The sequence below is a fragment of the Synchiropus splendidus genome, chromosome 11 (genome assembly GCF_027744825.2).
Source record: "Synchiropus splendidus isolate RoL2022-P1 chromosome 11, RoL_Sspl_1.0, whole genome shotgun sequence".
Lineage (NCBI taxonomy): Eukaryota > Metazoa > Chordata > Actinopteri > Syngnathiformes > Callionymidae > Synchiropus > Synchiropus splendidus.
In genome coordinates, this window is record NC_071344.1 from 12,489,088 (window position 1) to 12,504,929 (window position 15,842).

At 48.6% G+C, this 15,842-nt stretch overlaps 1 protein-coding gene across 1 annotated transcript; it reads left to right on the forward strand.

Moving 5' to 3' along the window:
- The first annotated feature begins 530 nt into the window (after nucleotides 1-530).
- LOC128767052 (uncharacterized) lies at nucleotides 531-4,452 on the forward strand. Its single transcript, XM_053878750.1, has 2 exons — nucleotides 531-1,068; nucleotides 1,215-4,452. The coding sequence occupies exons 1-2, from the start codon at nucleotides 531-533 to the stop codon at nucleotides 4,427-4,429; spliced, it is 3,753 nt and encodes a 1,250-aa protein (XP_053734725.1). The 3' UTR covers nucleotides 4,430-4,452.
- The last annotated feature ends 11,390 nt before the right edge of the window (nucleotides 4,453-15,842 follow it).

The window sequence follows — 15,842 nt, forward strand, 5'->3', positions numbered from 1 at the left end:
CCCAGAGTATCGTAAGTCTAAGGAGATTTCCCAGAAAGAGAGTCCTCGTGTCTGGGGTGTGTTTAGAGAGAATTCGTCCCGATAATCGGCTCTGATTCGTTCAGGCCTGACAATTGTATATGTGTTAAAACCTGTTCTATATTTCCGCCTAAAAGTCTGTATGTGCGTTGTGAGAGCCGATCGTTCCCGAACCAGAGACTCGGAGTGCAGCCAATAAAGATGAGAAGATTTGTTGAAATGATGACAATAAAAACCCTAGGTTTTTTTATCATTAGAAGTAATTCTCGCGCTAATCTGCGGCGCATTATATTTTCGTGAGGAGCTAACGTGATCCTGTGGTGGGCACTCGGGAGGTGTGGCCTCTCACCCAGAGGTATGATGGGTAGGGTCCTGACCGAGGGTATATATAGAGGCTGTGCGGGGAAACGTGTTTGAGTGTTGTGGCCCGAGAGACAATAAAAAACATCACGTTCTCAACCAGCGACTCCGGACCGTTTTGTCCTGCCACATTGGTGACCCCGTTTTTGAACATGCTCGAGGTGGACGAGGACTATGTTCCCTCATCTTCAGCCGAGGGACGTGTTTCCCCCTCGGCTTCAGCGCTCCAGTTCCCGCAGCCGACCAGCTTGGAGGGATCGGTTAAACTCCCGGAGTTTTGGCAGAGCGATCCGGCTCCGTGGTTTCAGCATGTCGAGGCGCTTTTCCACCTGCGTGGAGTTGTGGCAGACGAGTCACGGTACTTTTTGGTCGTTGCGGCTCTGGACCGGCAGTCCACACGCCGCGTCATGCAACTGCTGCGAGCCCCACCACGACACGGCAAGTACGTCGCGCTGAAGCAGCTTCTCCTTCGGCGCTATAGTTTGTCTGCCGCGGAGAGAGCGGATAAACTCTTGTCGCTACCGGGCTTGGGCGACGGTTCCGCGGTGGACCTTATGGACGAGATGCTGTCGCTACTCGGGTCGGAGGACGGCGGTTTCCTTTTCCCTCACCTCTTCCTGCGCCAGCTCCCGCTGACGGTGCGCTCCACTCTGGCGAACTCACCGAGCCTGGACGCCGGCGACTTCCGCGGTTTGGCTGAAGAGGCGGATCGAATCCTGATGACTTCCAGACGAGCGACCGTACAGAGTGTGACAGCGGATCCCCAGCAGATCACGGCGCAAGAGGCGGAGATGACGATGGCGGTCGGTGTCGCTCCTCGGCGAAGGCGCGATGAGCTCTGTTTCTTTCATCGTCGGTTTGGCGTCAAGGCTCGCCGCTGCATCCCTCCTTGCTCGTTCAAGGCTCCGGGAAACGACAGAGCCAGCGCTCAGTAGCAGCTGTGGGCGCTGGCGAGCATGAGGAGCTGCTGTTCGTGAAGGACTCGCTCTCGGGAAGAAGATTCCTGGTGGACTCGGGTTCGCAGAAAAGTCTCTTACCTCCGGCTGACGCGGACTTGTCGGCGCGAGGGCGCGGGCCGTCCTTGAGTGCGGCAAACGGATCCTCCATTGAGACTTTTGGAACTAGGTCGGTGACAGTTAATTTCAATGGACACAGTTTTGTTTTCAATTTTGTGATCGCATCCATCGCGGTTCCCATCATCGGCGCGGACTTTCTTTGTGCCAATAGTTTGTTGGTGGACGTGGCTAACCGTCGTTTGATTGACGCGGTGACTTTTGCCTCATTTCCGTGTCAGGCTGGAGGACCCGGCTCGTTGACGCATGCCAGCTGTGTTGCAACGGGAGACGGCTATCAGAAGTTGTTGACCGATTTTCCATCTCTTACAACGCCTGCTTTTTCGTCCTCTGTTGCCAAACATGGGGTGGAGCACTTCATTCCCACGGTGGGGCCTCCGGTTTTCGCGCGCGCTCGGCGTCTAGACACGGCTAAGTTAGCCATAGCCAAGGAGGAGTTCGCTACGATGGAACGCTTGGGTATAGTGCGGCGCTCGAACAGTCCCTGGGCCTCACCCTTACACATGGTGCCGAAAGCAGACGGCTCTTGGAGACCGTGTGGAGACTTCCGTCGGTTAAATAATGTGACTGCGCATGACCGTTATCCCATCCCACACATCCAAGATTTCTCGGTGCGTTTAGCGGGCATGAAGGTGTTCTCAAAAATAGATCTGGTGCGGGGTTATCATCAGGTTCCTGTACGTACAGAGGACGTCCCTAAAACCGCAGTCATAACGCCATTTGGGTTGTTCGAGTTCCTGCGCATGCCTTTTGGCCTAAAGGGGGCAGCACAAACTTTTCAGCGGTTGATGGACTCTGTGTTGCGCGACCTGGAATTTGTGTTTGTGTACTTGGACGACATTTTGGTGGCCAGTCCTTCAGTTGAGGAGCACCAGCTACACCTTAGGCAGGTTTTCCAGCGTCTCCATGATCACGGTCTGATCGTGAACACAGCCAAGTGCCAGTTTGGCCTCCCAGGTATTGACTTCTTAGGCCATCGCATTTCGTCGCAGGGTGCTGTGCCTTTACCGGCTAAAGTGCAAGCCGTGTCAGCTTTCCCTAGGCCGGTCTCTGTCAAGTCCCTACAGGAGTTTTTGGGCATGGTTAATTTTTATAACCGTTTCCTGCCCCGCGCAGCTCACCTTATGCAGCCGTTGTATGAGGCTTTGAGGCTGAAAAAGGCCAACGATCAGGTCGAATGGACCTCCGAGAGGCAGCAGGCTTTCGACGGCGCGAAAGCTGCTCTGGCTAACGCAACACTTTTGGCTCATCCTGCGTCACAGGTACCCATTGCTCTCACAACTGATGCTTCCGACATTGCTGTGGGCGCTGTGGTAGAACAGCGCGTGGCTGGTGTGTGGCAGCCACTGGCATTTTTCAGTCGCAGGTTACGGGACAATGAGCGGAAATACAGTACGTTTGACAGAGAGCTTTTAGCACTTTACCTGGCTACGCGTCATTTCCGTTTCCTGCTGGAGGGCCGTGAGTTCACCGCATATGTGGACCACAAGCCGCTGACTTTCGCCATGGGCAAGGTGACAGAGCCTTGGTCTGCTCGTCAACAGCGCCACCTGGCTGCTGTTTCCGAGTTTACCACCGATATACAGCACGTCGCCGGTAAAGCAAATCCAGTTGCGGATTGCCTGTCTCGGGTGTTGGTGTGCCCTGTGTATCTTGGGGTCGACTTTTTTAAGATGGCTGCTGACCAGACTGGGGACCCAGATGTTCTCTGTCTCAAGTCAAGCGGTTCTGGTCTCAAGCTGGAGGAGGCAGTGGTGCAGGAGGGCAGTCCAGCTCTTCTGTGCGACGTCTCCACGGGTCGCCCCAGGCCGGTGGTGCCAATAGGTTGGCGACGTCGTGTGTTTGAGTTGGTGCATTCTCTCTCTCACCCGGGAGTCCGGGCATCAGTTAAGCTGGTGGGGCAGAAATTTGTGTGGCCTGGTTTACGGAAGGACGTGAAAAGTTGGGCAGCCGCGTGTGTAGCTTGTCAACGGGCAAAAGTACAGCAGCACACAAAGGCCCCTCTGGAGCCGTTTGAGATTCCAACCAAGCGGTTTGATCACGTCCACGTAGACTTGGTGGGGCCACTACCACCTTCTCAAGGTTTCACCCATTTGCTCACAGTGGTGGATCGCACCACTCGGTGGCCGGAGGCTGTTCCTCTTTCATCTACTTCTACTGCAGAGGTGGCGCGTGCGTTCCTTTTCGCTTGGGTCGCACGTTTTGGGACTCCGTCTGACATCACTTCAGACAGAGGTTCCCAGTTTATTTCCGAGCTCTGGTCAGGACTAGCGAAGTCCCTGGGGACGCAACTCCATCGCACAACTGCCTATCACCCGCAATCGAACGGCATGTGTGAGCGTTTTCACCGGTCTCTGAAGGCCTCGTTGCGTGCTGCTCTCTGTGACGCAAACTGGGTTGATCGTTTGCCGTGGGTGATGCTGGGGTTGCGTTCGGCTCCTAAGGAGGATCTAGATGCCTCTCCGGCGGAGTTGGTGTTCGGTCAACCACTTCGTCTGCCAGGGGAGTTTTTGCCTGAGGGGCCGGCAGGGTTTCGTTGTCCCATGCTAACTGAGTCTTTTGTAGCCCCCGTGCCGGTGCACCATTGTTTTCCGCAGTCGTTCGTGCCGACAAAGCTGGCGACGGCTCGTTTTGTTTTCGTCCGTCATGATGCTCACAGGTCTCCACTTAAACCCCTGTATGATGGCCCTTTTCGGGTACTAGAGAGGGGTGACAAATGTTTTGTGCTTGATATGGGAGGCCGTCGTGAGCATATATCACTGGACAGACTCAAGCCTGCTCATTTTGTGACAGGGGAAGATGTGGTGCCAGGCCAGGTTCCGCGTCGTGGGCGTCCCCCGGCTGAGACCTCAAGGACAACAGTTTCTGGTGCAGAGCCGGCAGCCGAAGACGTTTCTCCAACAGTTGCGCTCCAGGAGAAACGGAGTATTTTCGGCAGATTGTTAAAACCCAACAGTCGTTATGCCGACTTCAAGTAAAAGTTCAAGTTTTTGGTTTGCTGTTTGTACTGGTTAAAAAAAAAAAAAAACTGTTTAAGGCCCTGAGGCCCTTGTGTTTCCCTCTGGGTGTTCGGGGGGGAGCTGTGTGGTGGGCACTCGGGAGGTGTGGCCTCTCACCCAGAGGTATGATGGGTAGGGTCCTGACCGAGGGTATATATAGAGGCTGTGCGGGGAAACGTGTTTGAGTGTTGTGGCCCGAGAGACAATAAAAAACATCACGTTCTCAACCAGCGACTCCGGACCGTTTTGTCCTGCCACAATCCTCCTATTTAGTTATGAGGTTTCTTTCAGGATTCAGCAAAAAAAAAAACCCAAAAAAATTTAAAACCATCATCACCAGATGCACTTCCATGTTGCGAGTTGTGTTTGATATTTGTTGTCAAACCAGCTCATTTTATCTCGCGAGTTTTCTGACGTGATTCCCAATCATTGGTGAGTCTTACGTCATGATCAGATTACGTCATGGCAGATAAAGGTTTTGAAAATCTTCACATGTGTGGCCCGTCAGATGAGCCAGTTGATTTTTGTTTTTCAGTACCCACCATGTTTCCCAGGCCACTGAGCAGCAGCACAGGGTCGCAGACGCTCTGTTTCTGGACAGGTTGAACTTTGCTCACTCATCCACAGCGTAGGATTACGAGGATTAAAGCTCAGAGGAAACTTTTCAAGTGAATTCTGCCAAAACTCTGGCTTTGGTGCTGCAGCTTCCATGTGAACGTGCCACTTTGTCATGTACAACAAGAATAGCAGACACTTTCGCGCTTTAAATTCATGACTGTGTTTCTCAAGATGCCTGCTACTGTGCGCACAAAATGTCGACCATGCGCTGCTGATGATGCAAGGAAATTAATTTCATCCATATAATTCAGGAGTGGAAACTCCAATCTACATGAAAAGCGATTTGTCAAGTCGAAATGAAACGGAAGCGACAGCTGAGACAGGCCTGATATTGAACAAAGGACCCGTGGACGTCGCATCAGAATGCAAGGAGGAAAATGTTTGTGCGTGTTGGAGTCTCCTTAGCGGCCGCCAGTGATGCTCAGCAGGTAGACAGCAGAGGGAGCAGAGCAAAGAGTCCAAACAATTTCCATATGTTTAGGAAAATCCAACTTCCATGCTTGATATAAATAGATATGAGGTGCTCTTTCTTAACAAGGCCTTAGAACTCTGAATACATGAATGCAGATTTCAAAAGATGAGAATGGAGGCGTGCATTTATCCTGCTTAACAATGTGACAAGTGGGTGGAGAGGAGCGACACACCACATTCATCCACATCGTTGGGCGCCCACACCGCAGCCTCCTTCCCTGCATCATCCGTAACAATGAGCTTACACACATGTAGCACCCATGACTGCGAGTTCTATCACAATTCGAGGGATTCAGACCGACTCTTCTGGGCTAAAAAGGTGGATAGTTTCAGCATTGCCTGTCTTTGATTTAATCCAGAGGGAAGTCATTAAGAAGTTAGAAAAGATTGATGGCCACCGCGACTCAGACACACTTTTAATAGCTTACGCCATTGACTTCAGCATAAAATGAGTGGATATAAATTTCTCTCAGTTACTGGGGTGAGTCAAACCAAGCTTGAGGCAAAACATATAGGTGAGTCTAAATTCTTAGATCAGCCATTCAGGCTACGCCCCCATCTGGGTTCAACATCTGGGTCATGACAATGGTTAGAGTTAGTGATGACGAGGTGAAGTATCATGAAACAGTCGTGCAGGGTTGATGAAACAGTGTCATAATTTTCAGAGGCCACTAGATGGCGCTCTTGGTTTACAAATGATGTGAGGTTTCATCGAATTAGCTGTTTAAGTCCAAACATTTTACAGCTGAGAGCGCCATCTGGTGACCTCTAAAAATCAGGACACTGTTTCATGAAGCCTCATAGACCCATTACTAGTTATATCCGAACACAAGGTTGCCCACATACAGGCATAATCTCTGCTGATATGACCACTTTCTTTTCTCCGGTTAACATACCAGATTTCGAATCGACATCATGATGAGTATGACTTGCAAAACGCCTTCGTGATTGGTCACTTAGACGTAGTGAAGGGTAGATGAGGTTTCATGAAACAGTGTCCTGATTTTCAGAGGCCACAAGATGGCACTGTCTGCTGAAAAATGTTCTAAATTCAATGAAAGCTCACATCATTTCTAAACCAAGAGCTCCATCTTGTGGCCTCTGAACATTATGACACTGTTTCATGATACCTCATCCACCCATCAGTAGTTAGATGCAACAGACGTTGTTGTGCCATGAACACAAGCTGGACCTGGACCCATCTCTAAATGTCCACAGCTTGCTGTCCAGGGTGTCCCCCACCTCAAACCCAGGTTATGTTGGACTGGCTCCAAACCCTGAGACTTCATGAGGGGAATGACTTTTCAGTCTGTTTGATTGGCAGTGATACATTTGAAAACACAAACAAACACCACCTACCTCTTCCTCTGTGTCCGGCGAGACCGGACCAGTAATTGCAGCATCCACCCACCAGCAGTCTGGCTCTCTCAAGGTTGCTGCGTGAAAGAGGCCGTGTTTTATTTCCACTGCTCCTCATCTGCACACTTTCAGCCACGCACTTGACACTGTAGGAGGTCACTTGAAGAGCGTCTGGAGGCCGAACGGGGCACAAAAATCCAGCGATGGACAAAACAGAAGCATAGGATATTAGCTCAATGGTGGAAGAAGACCTGAGCCTAAATTGATGTTTCACGTCTGTTCATAGACACAACGAAAATGCTGGTGTGCTTCCCACACATCTGCAGATATTTGCAGTTTTCACCGGCAACACACTGAGCTGTCAAAATGAGCCTCCCTGCATGGTGAGCTAATGCTATTTGTCACAGGACTCAGCAACGAACGACTGATAGACTATTTAGATGTAACTTTGCTGGAATTACACTCAGCGTTTCTGCCTGTGGAGACGTGACATCTGTCTTGGACCGACTGGAATGAATCCAGAAATGTGTCATGAGATGTAAAGCAGGGACTCCAGCTGCTCGGAAGTCACTTCTGCCAACACAGAGGATGGAAACGGCGATCCACACACCTGCCTGTCAGTAGCTTCAACACAATACAAAGCCAGGATTTTTTTAAACCTAATAAATATGGGTCAGCAGAAGGCAAAAAAAAAAAATCAATATAATTTATTTCACCTCTGCCACCAGAACTGATCCAGATTAAAGTTCAACCTGGTCAATATTCTGAGCGATTCATGTCACACTCCGAGGTCACGTACTCTAGCTACGAGCTGCTGCTATTTTGGTGACTTCACAGGGACTCACTTGGATGAGTGGGATTCAAAAAATTGCCTCAACGTCTGTTGAGTTTGAAGCATCCTCTACGTTTTTGGTGCTGGTGCTTGAGTCAGAAATAAAGCGGCATCCATCGCAAACATTACTGTTGTTACTGGGTCGGATCATCACTGAAAAAAATAGAACCCGAAACTTTAGCGGTCCATCAGAGGTGTTGTCGTGATCGGAGGACCTCGCCGTGGAACAAAAGGTTGCCGGTTCACATCCTGTTTTTAAATGTAATTCATTTTACCGTGAGCCAGTTCGAAATATCAAACCACATAAACAAGGCCATTTTGTGTTTTTTAACAGCGATTCACAATGTCGATCGCTCAAACTGAGTTTTCGTGTCTGATGTGTGGCATGAGGATGGGAGGAACCATGGCTCGGGCTTTGCTGTCAGGAAAAGATTCTCACCCAAACTCAAACATATGCCCTGTCAGATCAAGAAATACATTTGGGCAGAACTGATGAGGCAGTGACTTTTTTGCTGAAGAATATAAGAATGAAGAAAAGAATAACTAAACAGGGGGCACTTTTCTCTTGCAGGGAAAAAGGGCTGCTGCTCAGGGGGGACGTTCAGTGACGCTTGTGTCAAGGCTGCAGAGGATTTCACACCACACCATGTGACTTGCTCAAAAACTAGTTGGAGCTCCGACTTAGCATGTATATATATATATATATATATATATATATATATATATATATATATATATATATATATATATATATATATATATATGCCCATATTACTAAAATGACAAAAAGTAAAGCAAACTGAAATCCAAAACATCAAGCCTGGATGTGTCTTGAAGCTTCATCTTGCTGACAGTTCAATCCGCAACAAGAACTAGGAAACGCCTCGATCAGTCTCCCATGAATTTAGGTTGCTATCAGAGTCAGGAGAAATTGGTGACTCACCGTGAAGAGCACAGATCTGGGTCAGTTTATTGAGCGTCATTGAGTGAGTTTTGACCCTAGAGGACGGCTCCATCCGGAGGAAACCGCCGTCAAGGATTTTGCTTTCGCTTATTTGGAGTCATAGAAGTCTCCATTTATGTTGAGATTTGTGACTCAGTCTATGATATTCTGATCTGGGTCAGATAAATGAGCAAGACCGCAGTCACGTATTTTCAACAACCGACGACTCATGACGCGGAGAAGATGCCTCGGAGTATGTTTCGTACCCGAGTGAACTCAGTGACCCTGGTGGCCTTTCAATATTACCAACAAAATGAACTGGGCCGTCCCTCTCGACTGACCCCTGCTGACCTCAGTGGGAGGTCAACATCTCTGTTATTGTCAGAGCAATAAAACCTCACAGCAACATCACCGGTAATAAAAGATTCCTGAGGTTTCAGGGGAACTAACTGCAACTCAGTAAATCCTTTCACTGCGATTGATCAATTAAAACCAGCGCCATCTGTCAGAACCGCGGGAACAATTACATCTATTTGTTTGATAATGCTCGGAGGGCGACATAGTTGATGTTCCAGAACTAATTGTTGTTTCCTGGTGCTGCAGGTGGGTTGTGGTCCCAGACGCCGACAGCCGGCGGAGCCACGCTCTCCGCGCGCTGATTCCGACGCCTTTCAATTACGCTTTGGCGGCTCTGCTGCTCTACAGAGATCAGGCGGTGCATTTTCATATCCCCAGACAAAACATTTCCCCCAGAACCTGCAGGAGTGGAGAGCTGAAGGCAGCAGGATGTGAGCGCAACAGAGGAGATGGTATTAAGATATTCCCTTTGAGATTTGTTTCCTTTGGCCGTAGGATTAGACCAACTATGCCGACGGTGGGCTGTTATTTTATCATGGAGTCAGCTCCCCTTAATGACAACGCCATTCTGAGGGAATTTGCATGGCAGGACCTTTGTATTCATGAGGACAGAGTTCGTGGAACTCTGAGTAAAACATTGAAATAACCTGGTTAAGGGCATCTGCACCAGCAGTGAGGTAATATGAGGCTTCACGTCATCCTTCTGCTGTTCCCATCAGGGGCTGCCACAGCAAGTCAGAGTCCTCCACTTCACCTGTCTTCATCATCGTCCCTGAGCCTCACTGGTTGCCGGTGTCTCCATCTTCACCACATCTCTCCTCTCCATGTGTCCATCTCACCTCATCTAATTTCCTGTCCCTACATATACAGTCCTCATTTCTCTTCCAGCTCCAAGGCCAACCTCTTCATCACTGACTTCCCTTACACTCTTAAGCCCACCACTCTCCGCTTGTCCCTTCCTGCCCGCACTCTCTTCCTCGCTTCCCTCTGCCACACTGGCTTCTCCCTCACCTAACCAATGGTTATCACCACCATATGTAGCCATTGCTTTTACTGACTCAAAAAGAGCACATTTTGGCATATACAATCTTGAAGAGTCCTTGGAGAGTGTGAGAAAGAGGTGAAGAAGTTGGTGCAGGCAGGATGGAATCATTGGAGAAAAGTGTCAGGTGTGATGTGTGACAAAAGGGTGTCTGCAAGGATGGAAGGGAAAGTGTCCAAAAGGGTGGTGAGGCCAGCAATGTTGTATGGTTTGGAAACAGTGGCACTGAGGAAAAGACAGGAGGCAGAGCTGGAGGTAGCAGAGATGAAGATGCTGAGCTTCTCTCTGGGAGTGAGCAGGATGGATAGGATCGGGAAGCAGTAGATCAGAGGGACAGCACATGTGCTCAGGTGTTTAGGAGACAAAGTCAGAGAGGCTAGATGGAGATGGTTTGGACATGTACAGAGGAGAGAGAGCCAGTACATTGGTAGGAAGATGTTGAGGTTTGAACTGCCAGGCAGAAGGTGGAGAGGAAGGCCAAAGAGGAGATTGATGGAGGTGGTGAAGGAGGACGTGAGGTTTGTAGGTTTGAGAGAAGAGGAAGCAGAGAACAGGGTGAGATGGAGGAGGATGATCCGCTGTGGCCACCCCTGAGGGGAGAAGCCTAAAGAGAGAGAAGACAATCTTGAACTTCAACTTCAACATGTCACAGCTCCACATCGGAAAATTAGTTAGGGGGAGGGCAGAGTTACGTCTCAGTGGTTGCAACCCCTCCTCACTCCCTTGGCTTCAGATATTGACGTTGGAAAAGTGGATTTGTGCATCCTATACTGACGCAGAAGGCAGCCTTCAGCGTTGCATGTTGATGCATTAGCTTTTCAACTGAAGCACGTGTTCTGCCTTCCGCGGCATATCCTGGCACCGCTGGCAGCGCGGCATGTAAAAGAAGGATGGAGGTTGGGGTTAGGTGAGCCATTAGATGGCGTTCCTTTCATTCTTCACATGATGACATGTCAATTGTTGTTTAAAACCCCTACAACTGACGTCCATGTCAGTGACTGTGTCCATGTCACGAAAAGCAATTGAGTCAACAGAGACTCAGATAGATGTACGGGATTCAGGAGTCACATTTGTTGACATTTCAACTGGCACCCAGGCAAAGCGATTTGCTGAATTTAATAAAACTCAATCTATTTTGACTGTGTCGGTTGTGTAAAAGCAACATTTGACAAGTGGCCACTGTATCATGGGGTCTGTGAGCAGGACGCTGAGTTTCTCCGCCACATTAATTCATACGTGTTCCTTCTGGCGGCCGTCACAGTCGTTTAGGGCAGATTTATCCACGTCCATCTCCGGGGCAGCAGTGTGACATTTCCATTTGTCACAAGACAGCAAATCACAGCGCCATGGCGAGGGCAGTGACGTTTCCATTCCCAGCGACAGGGGCAGCGCTAAGTGAGACACGGTGACAGCGTAATGCTCGCTCCACGTGGTGTGTCGCATGGTTCTGTGGCACTCACTCAGAGGGTGTGAAAGGGCAGTTTTGGGTTGGCTCATGGATCGATAGATGGCGGGCTCTTGGACAGGAAGCTGTCACAAGTCTCCTGAACCACTGCCTGCAGATGTCTGGTCACTGCAGGTCAGCCATGGGATTTTTAGGCTCTTAACAAGGATATAATAGTCAAATGGAAAACTCTGCGTGTTGGTTCAGGAGAGTTTGAGGCTGTCGGTCGGTTGGAACATAATTGTAAACTGCCAGTGCGAGGATTAGTTTCTGTGATAACTTGTCTCTTGTTCTCTAATGACGTGCAAATGGCTCTGTACACACCGGGCCCACAGCAGTTGATAGCTCACTGTATGGACTCCAGACGGCCCATTTGGTTGGTTTTGAAAATAGATGCCAGCTGAACGTCAGCCAAGAGTCAGGCTTCATACAGTTCACTTCAGTTGCGAGGCAAACACACGTCAGTATTTTTGCTTTGAAAATGCTGTGACGAAAGGTTCTTTCATCCAAAAGGCACGGCCTGCAGATGAGTAGAAAATAGATCGGGATAAAGGAGCTTGCAACTTTCATGGGCTTGGAACCAAAAGTGAAGTAAATATTGCCTGAAACATAGTTATTATGGCAGCAGCTGGACCGCTTCTATCCAGTCCAGACTCTATCCACCAGTGATGGGTCCATGAGGTTTCATGACACAGTTTTGATGGAAATTCAGATTACATTACATTACATTAGAGGGGGAATTCAGCATGTCACAGCAGCAACAGTCAATGACAACAGAGACAGAAAGAAGCCCAGCACATTAAAGATACACAACAAACATTGGACGTGCACAAAGCGTCAGCATCCATAAAAAACACTTTGAAGTCACAAGCTATCAAGCAACACAAGACAATAAATAAATACCTATAATAATATATAAACAAATATCATGACCAAAATAAATAAATATTCTTTTTTTTTCATCGACTTTTCACAGAATTGTCTCGCTAGTATATGTGAAATTAAACAGCAAGTTTGTCACTATATGGCAGGATTCTCTGACCCATTATTTTGTTGAATATTACGTGCACATTTAAAGCTTTAAACATTTCAAGCTGTTCAGCCTCCTGATTTGCTGAACTCAGCATCCTGCCTAGTTCAGTTTACACATGTGACACAACACTGGAGTCTTGCTCTACAGTGTTGCGTTTCTCCGTGTGAGTGAGACCAGGAGGCCCCTGTTTTCGAGGCGTGATTCTGAATTCTAAACTCCACTGATAATCAAGGGATCATTGGAGTCATAATTTTTAAGGCACATTTTACGCCTTTTTAACTGCACTACGAATATTTTAATAACCCATTTCCTTTTCCCTCCACCAATAAACCATTATTTCAAACTGTGAAATGAAATGATTAGAGCATATTATTCTGCTTTCACATCATCCTTAATGGTTTTTTCATGTTTTTGTTTTCTTAATAAACATTTGAAACCAGACGGTTTTCTCACTTATTTTCTCAGTAAACAATTTGAGAGCATTTCTCTCAATCTGAAAAGATTGTAATTGAGTCGTTTCATTGCTCGTGGATGGGGGAGAGTGAATGTGAGAGGAAGGAGCAGCGATCGCTCACAGTGGCGGGTATAGCTGAAAATAGACTACTACGGTTATTCAGTTCCTTGCGAACGGCTTTGTGGTAAATCCTGTGACATATCCTGTCAGGGGTAGCATCGGTGCACACCAGCAATTCAATAAGTGCAAAACACATGCTGCCCTCAGCACAACATTAGCCTCAGAGCCTGCAAAACAAATTTAAAAAAAAAAGAAAACAAAATGAAATGACTCAGAGAGCACACAGGAAAATCGCTGACTGGGAATGCAGCGATGAAACTGGCGACCACCAGAGCACTGATATGTCATGTTCCCGAGTCGCCCAGCAATCCTAAACCGCTGTGGGATGAAGATCACATCATGTCGTGACCCTCACAACCTTGCTGGATTCAGATGATAACGTGCAGCACGGCAGTTCCTCTCTGGTACCATTGTCAACATGAAGTTGACATTATTTTCAAAACAAATCAACGGCGATGATCACATGACCTCCTTGCTAGAGCTTACAATGTACTGCTCTCTGTTTTTTCAGAGCATTTTGGCAGTCCATCTACATTCCTACCTTCACCTGTCATCGTGAGCTTCACATCTTAACTGAAAGACTGCAGATATAAGCTCCCAACATTTTGAGCGACAAGCTCAACCAAGGAGGCGGAGTTTTGAGCCTGTCCAGGGGGGCAGGCCCAGGCTGCTGCCCCCACGACCTGACCTTGACTGCAATAAAGCAAATGAATGGATTAGCTGGGATCAACTCTGCGTCTTGATGTCCTCCAACATTGCCGAGCATGAAAGACGACCTAACAGTTTTTTTTTTTCCGAACAAAAGGTTATGGAGTGTTGAAACGAAGTCAGGTGGTTAAACCCTCCTGACATCTTCTGAAGTGGCTGAGTGAAGAGTAAACATCAGCTCAAAGCTCATGCTGACTCACTGCCAGCACAGCACCGTTATTATTCACTGGCTGCCATGTAAATCAAACGATTAGACTCTGGCCTCCAGGTGCTCAGCAAACACCTTCATCACTCACATTGACTGTCATCAACTTCGTGTTCGCCGCGCGCGGACCTGCCCCATTACCATTAAAGACGCCGAAGATCTATTCCCGCCGACAGCCACGGGAGCACAGACCAAGGAGAAGATGAGAAGTTTACAACCTCAGTGAGCGTAGGAGATGCAGACCATCCAGAGGAGCGAGACTTAACAGAATTACTCAGCACAGTGGACGCAGCCCAGACTCTCATAAGCCGTTATTAGGCACTTTATCCTCTTCGGTGTGTGCGAGAGCTCCGACCGCTCTGAGGTCAGATGCAGTAATTAGTTTGCAAGTGCAGCTAATGGACATTAATCACTCACCACCGCCGCTTAAACGTTGTTCGTTCTCCACTGTTAATGGAGAGGCCACATCACCATCGTCATGTATTCGTGTCCAGTTAACAAAACTGCACCAGATATTCTGAAGCGTATCGATCCTGCAGCAAGGTAATTCAGCGGAGGGAGCATTGTGGAGGGAAGGCACGGGCTGCTGCGGCAAGACAAACGGCACGACGGTGGCATCAGTGTGCTAGCTACAGCATGAAGGACCAAACACACATGTTGAAGTCATTTAAAGGGAAGTGCGTTGAGTTTACAGCAACTGGACTTGGCTTGCTCTGAGAGCTTCAACAGTGACTCATGAGCTAGTGAAGGTGGTGTCATCCGGTAACCTAAAGCCAGTGGAGGTTCAGGTTCAATCCTTTCCATCTGAGCACAAACAGGCTTGGACTGTCCTCAAAAGCCTCGCCTGTGAGCCCTTTCAATCCGGCACCAATCTCAATTCCCAAACACAATTTTGAACCGGATGCCGTGTTCTGAGGGGAAAAGATCTGGTTCAGACCCTGGAAAGCTGGGACCACTAAAAGTCATGCTTGATTGTTAGATGAAAACAAGTAGTCCCGGGAAAGAAACAAGCGTTTTCAGAATAGCAACTTGTTATTTTGCCATGAGATCGTTGGTTCAGTGGAAAGCCCTGAAATTCATGGAATCCTGAGCGGCACAGATTCCTGAAACAGATCCATGTTGGTATGAAAGGACTCAGTGAGAGGTATTTGGAGGCACTGAAAGACAGTCTCCAACATGCCAACACACGTACCAGAGGAGGTGTTTTAAGAAGGTGCCCACACCACCTCATCTGGAGCGGAGGCGCAGCGGCTCTGCTCTGAGTCCATCCCATCCTGGCCTCTTATGTACGCCATTTCCTTCTGTCAATCATAACCCAAGTTTGTTATTGAGCAGTAGAGTCTTGCCTTTAGGCTCAGCTCTTTCCAACTGACCACGTGATGGGACGCTGCACCGACGTAGACTCACCTTCCAGAAACCTTTTTGCACGACTGGCATACTTGCCTACAACACCTCACAGTGGCGAGCGGGTTTGAACATCCCAATGGCCCTTGGAACAATGTTGTCAGGGGCGTTAAGGGTCCTGTTAGGAGTCTCCTACTGGTTAGGGACCTGAAAAAAAAGACCACAGTCAAAAGTGAATGACAACAACAAAGTCCAGAACCAACATGGCGACTGTGGAGTCAGTGTTGATCATGTAGCTCTTGCACAGAAGAGGAAACGGAGGCAGCGTTGTAGCAGGCGGTGGTCGGTGAGGCCGGTAAATATATGGCCACTGGAGGATGGAGAGTTTCCACCATTGTTATGTCTTCTTCCCGTCTCCAGAGAGCTACGTATCAGGGAGTAACAGCAACACTGCACCCCATG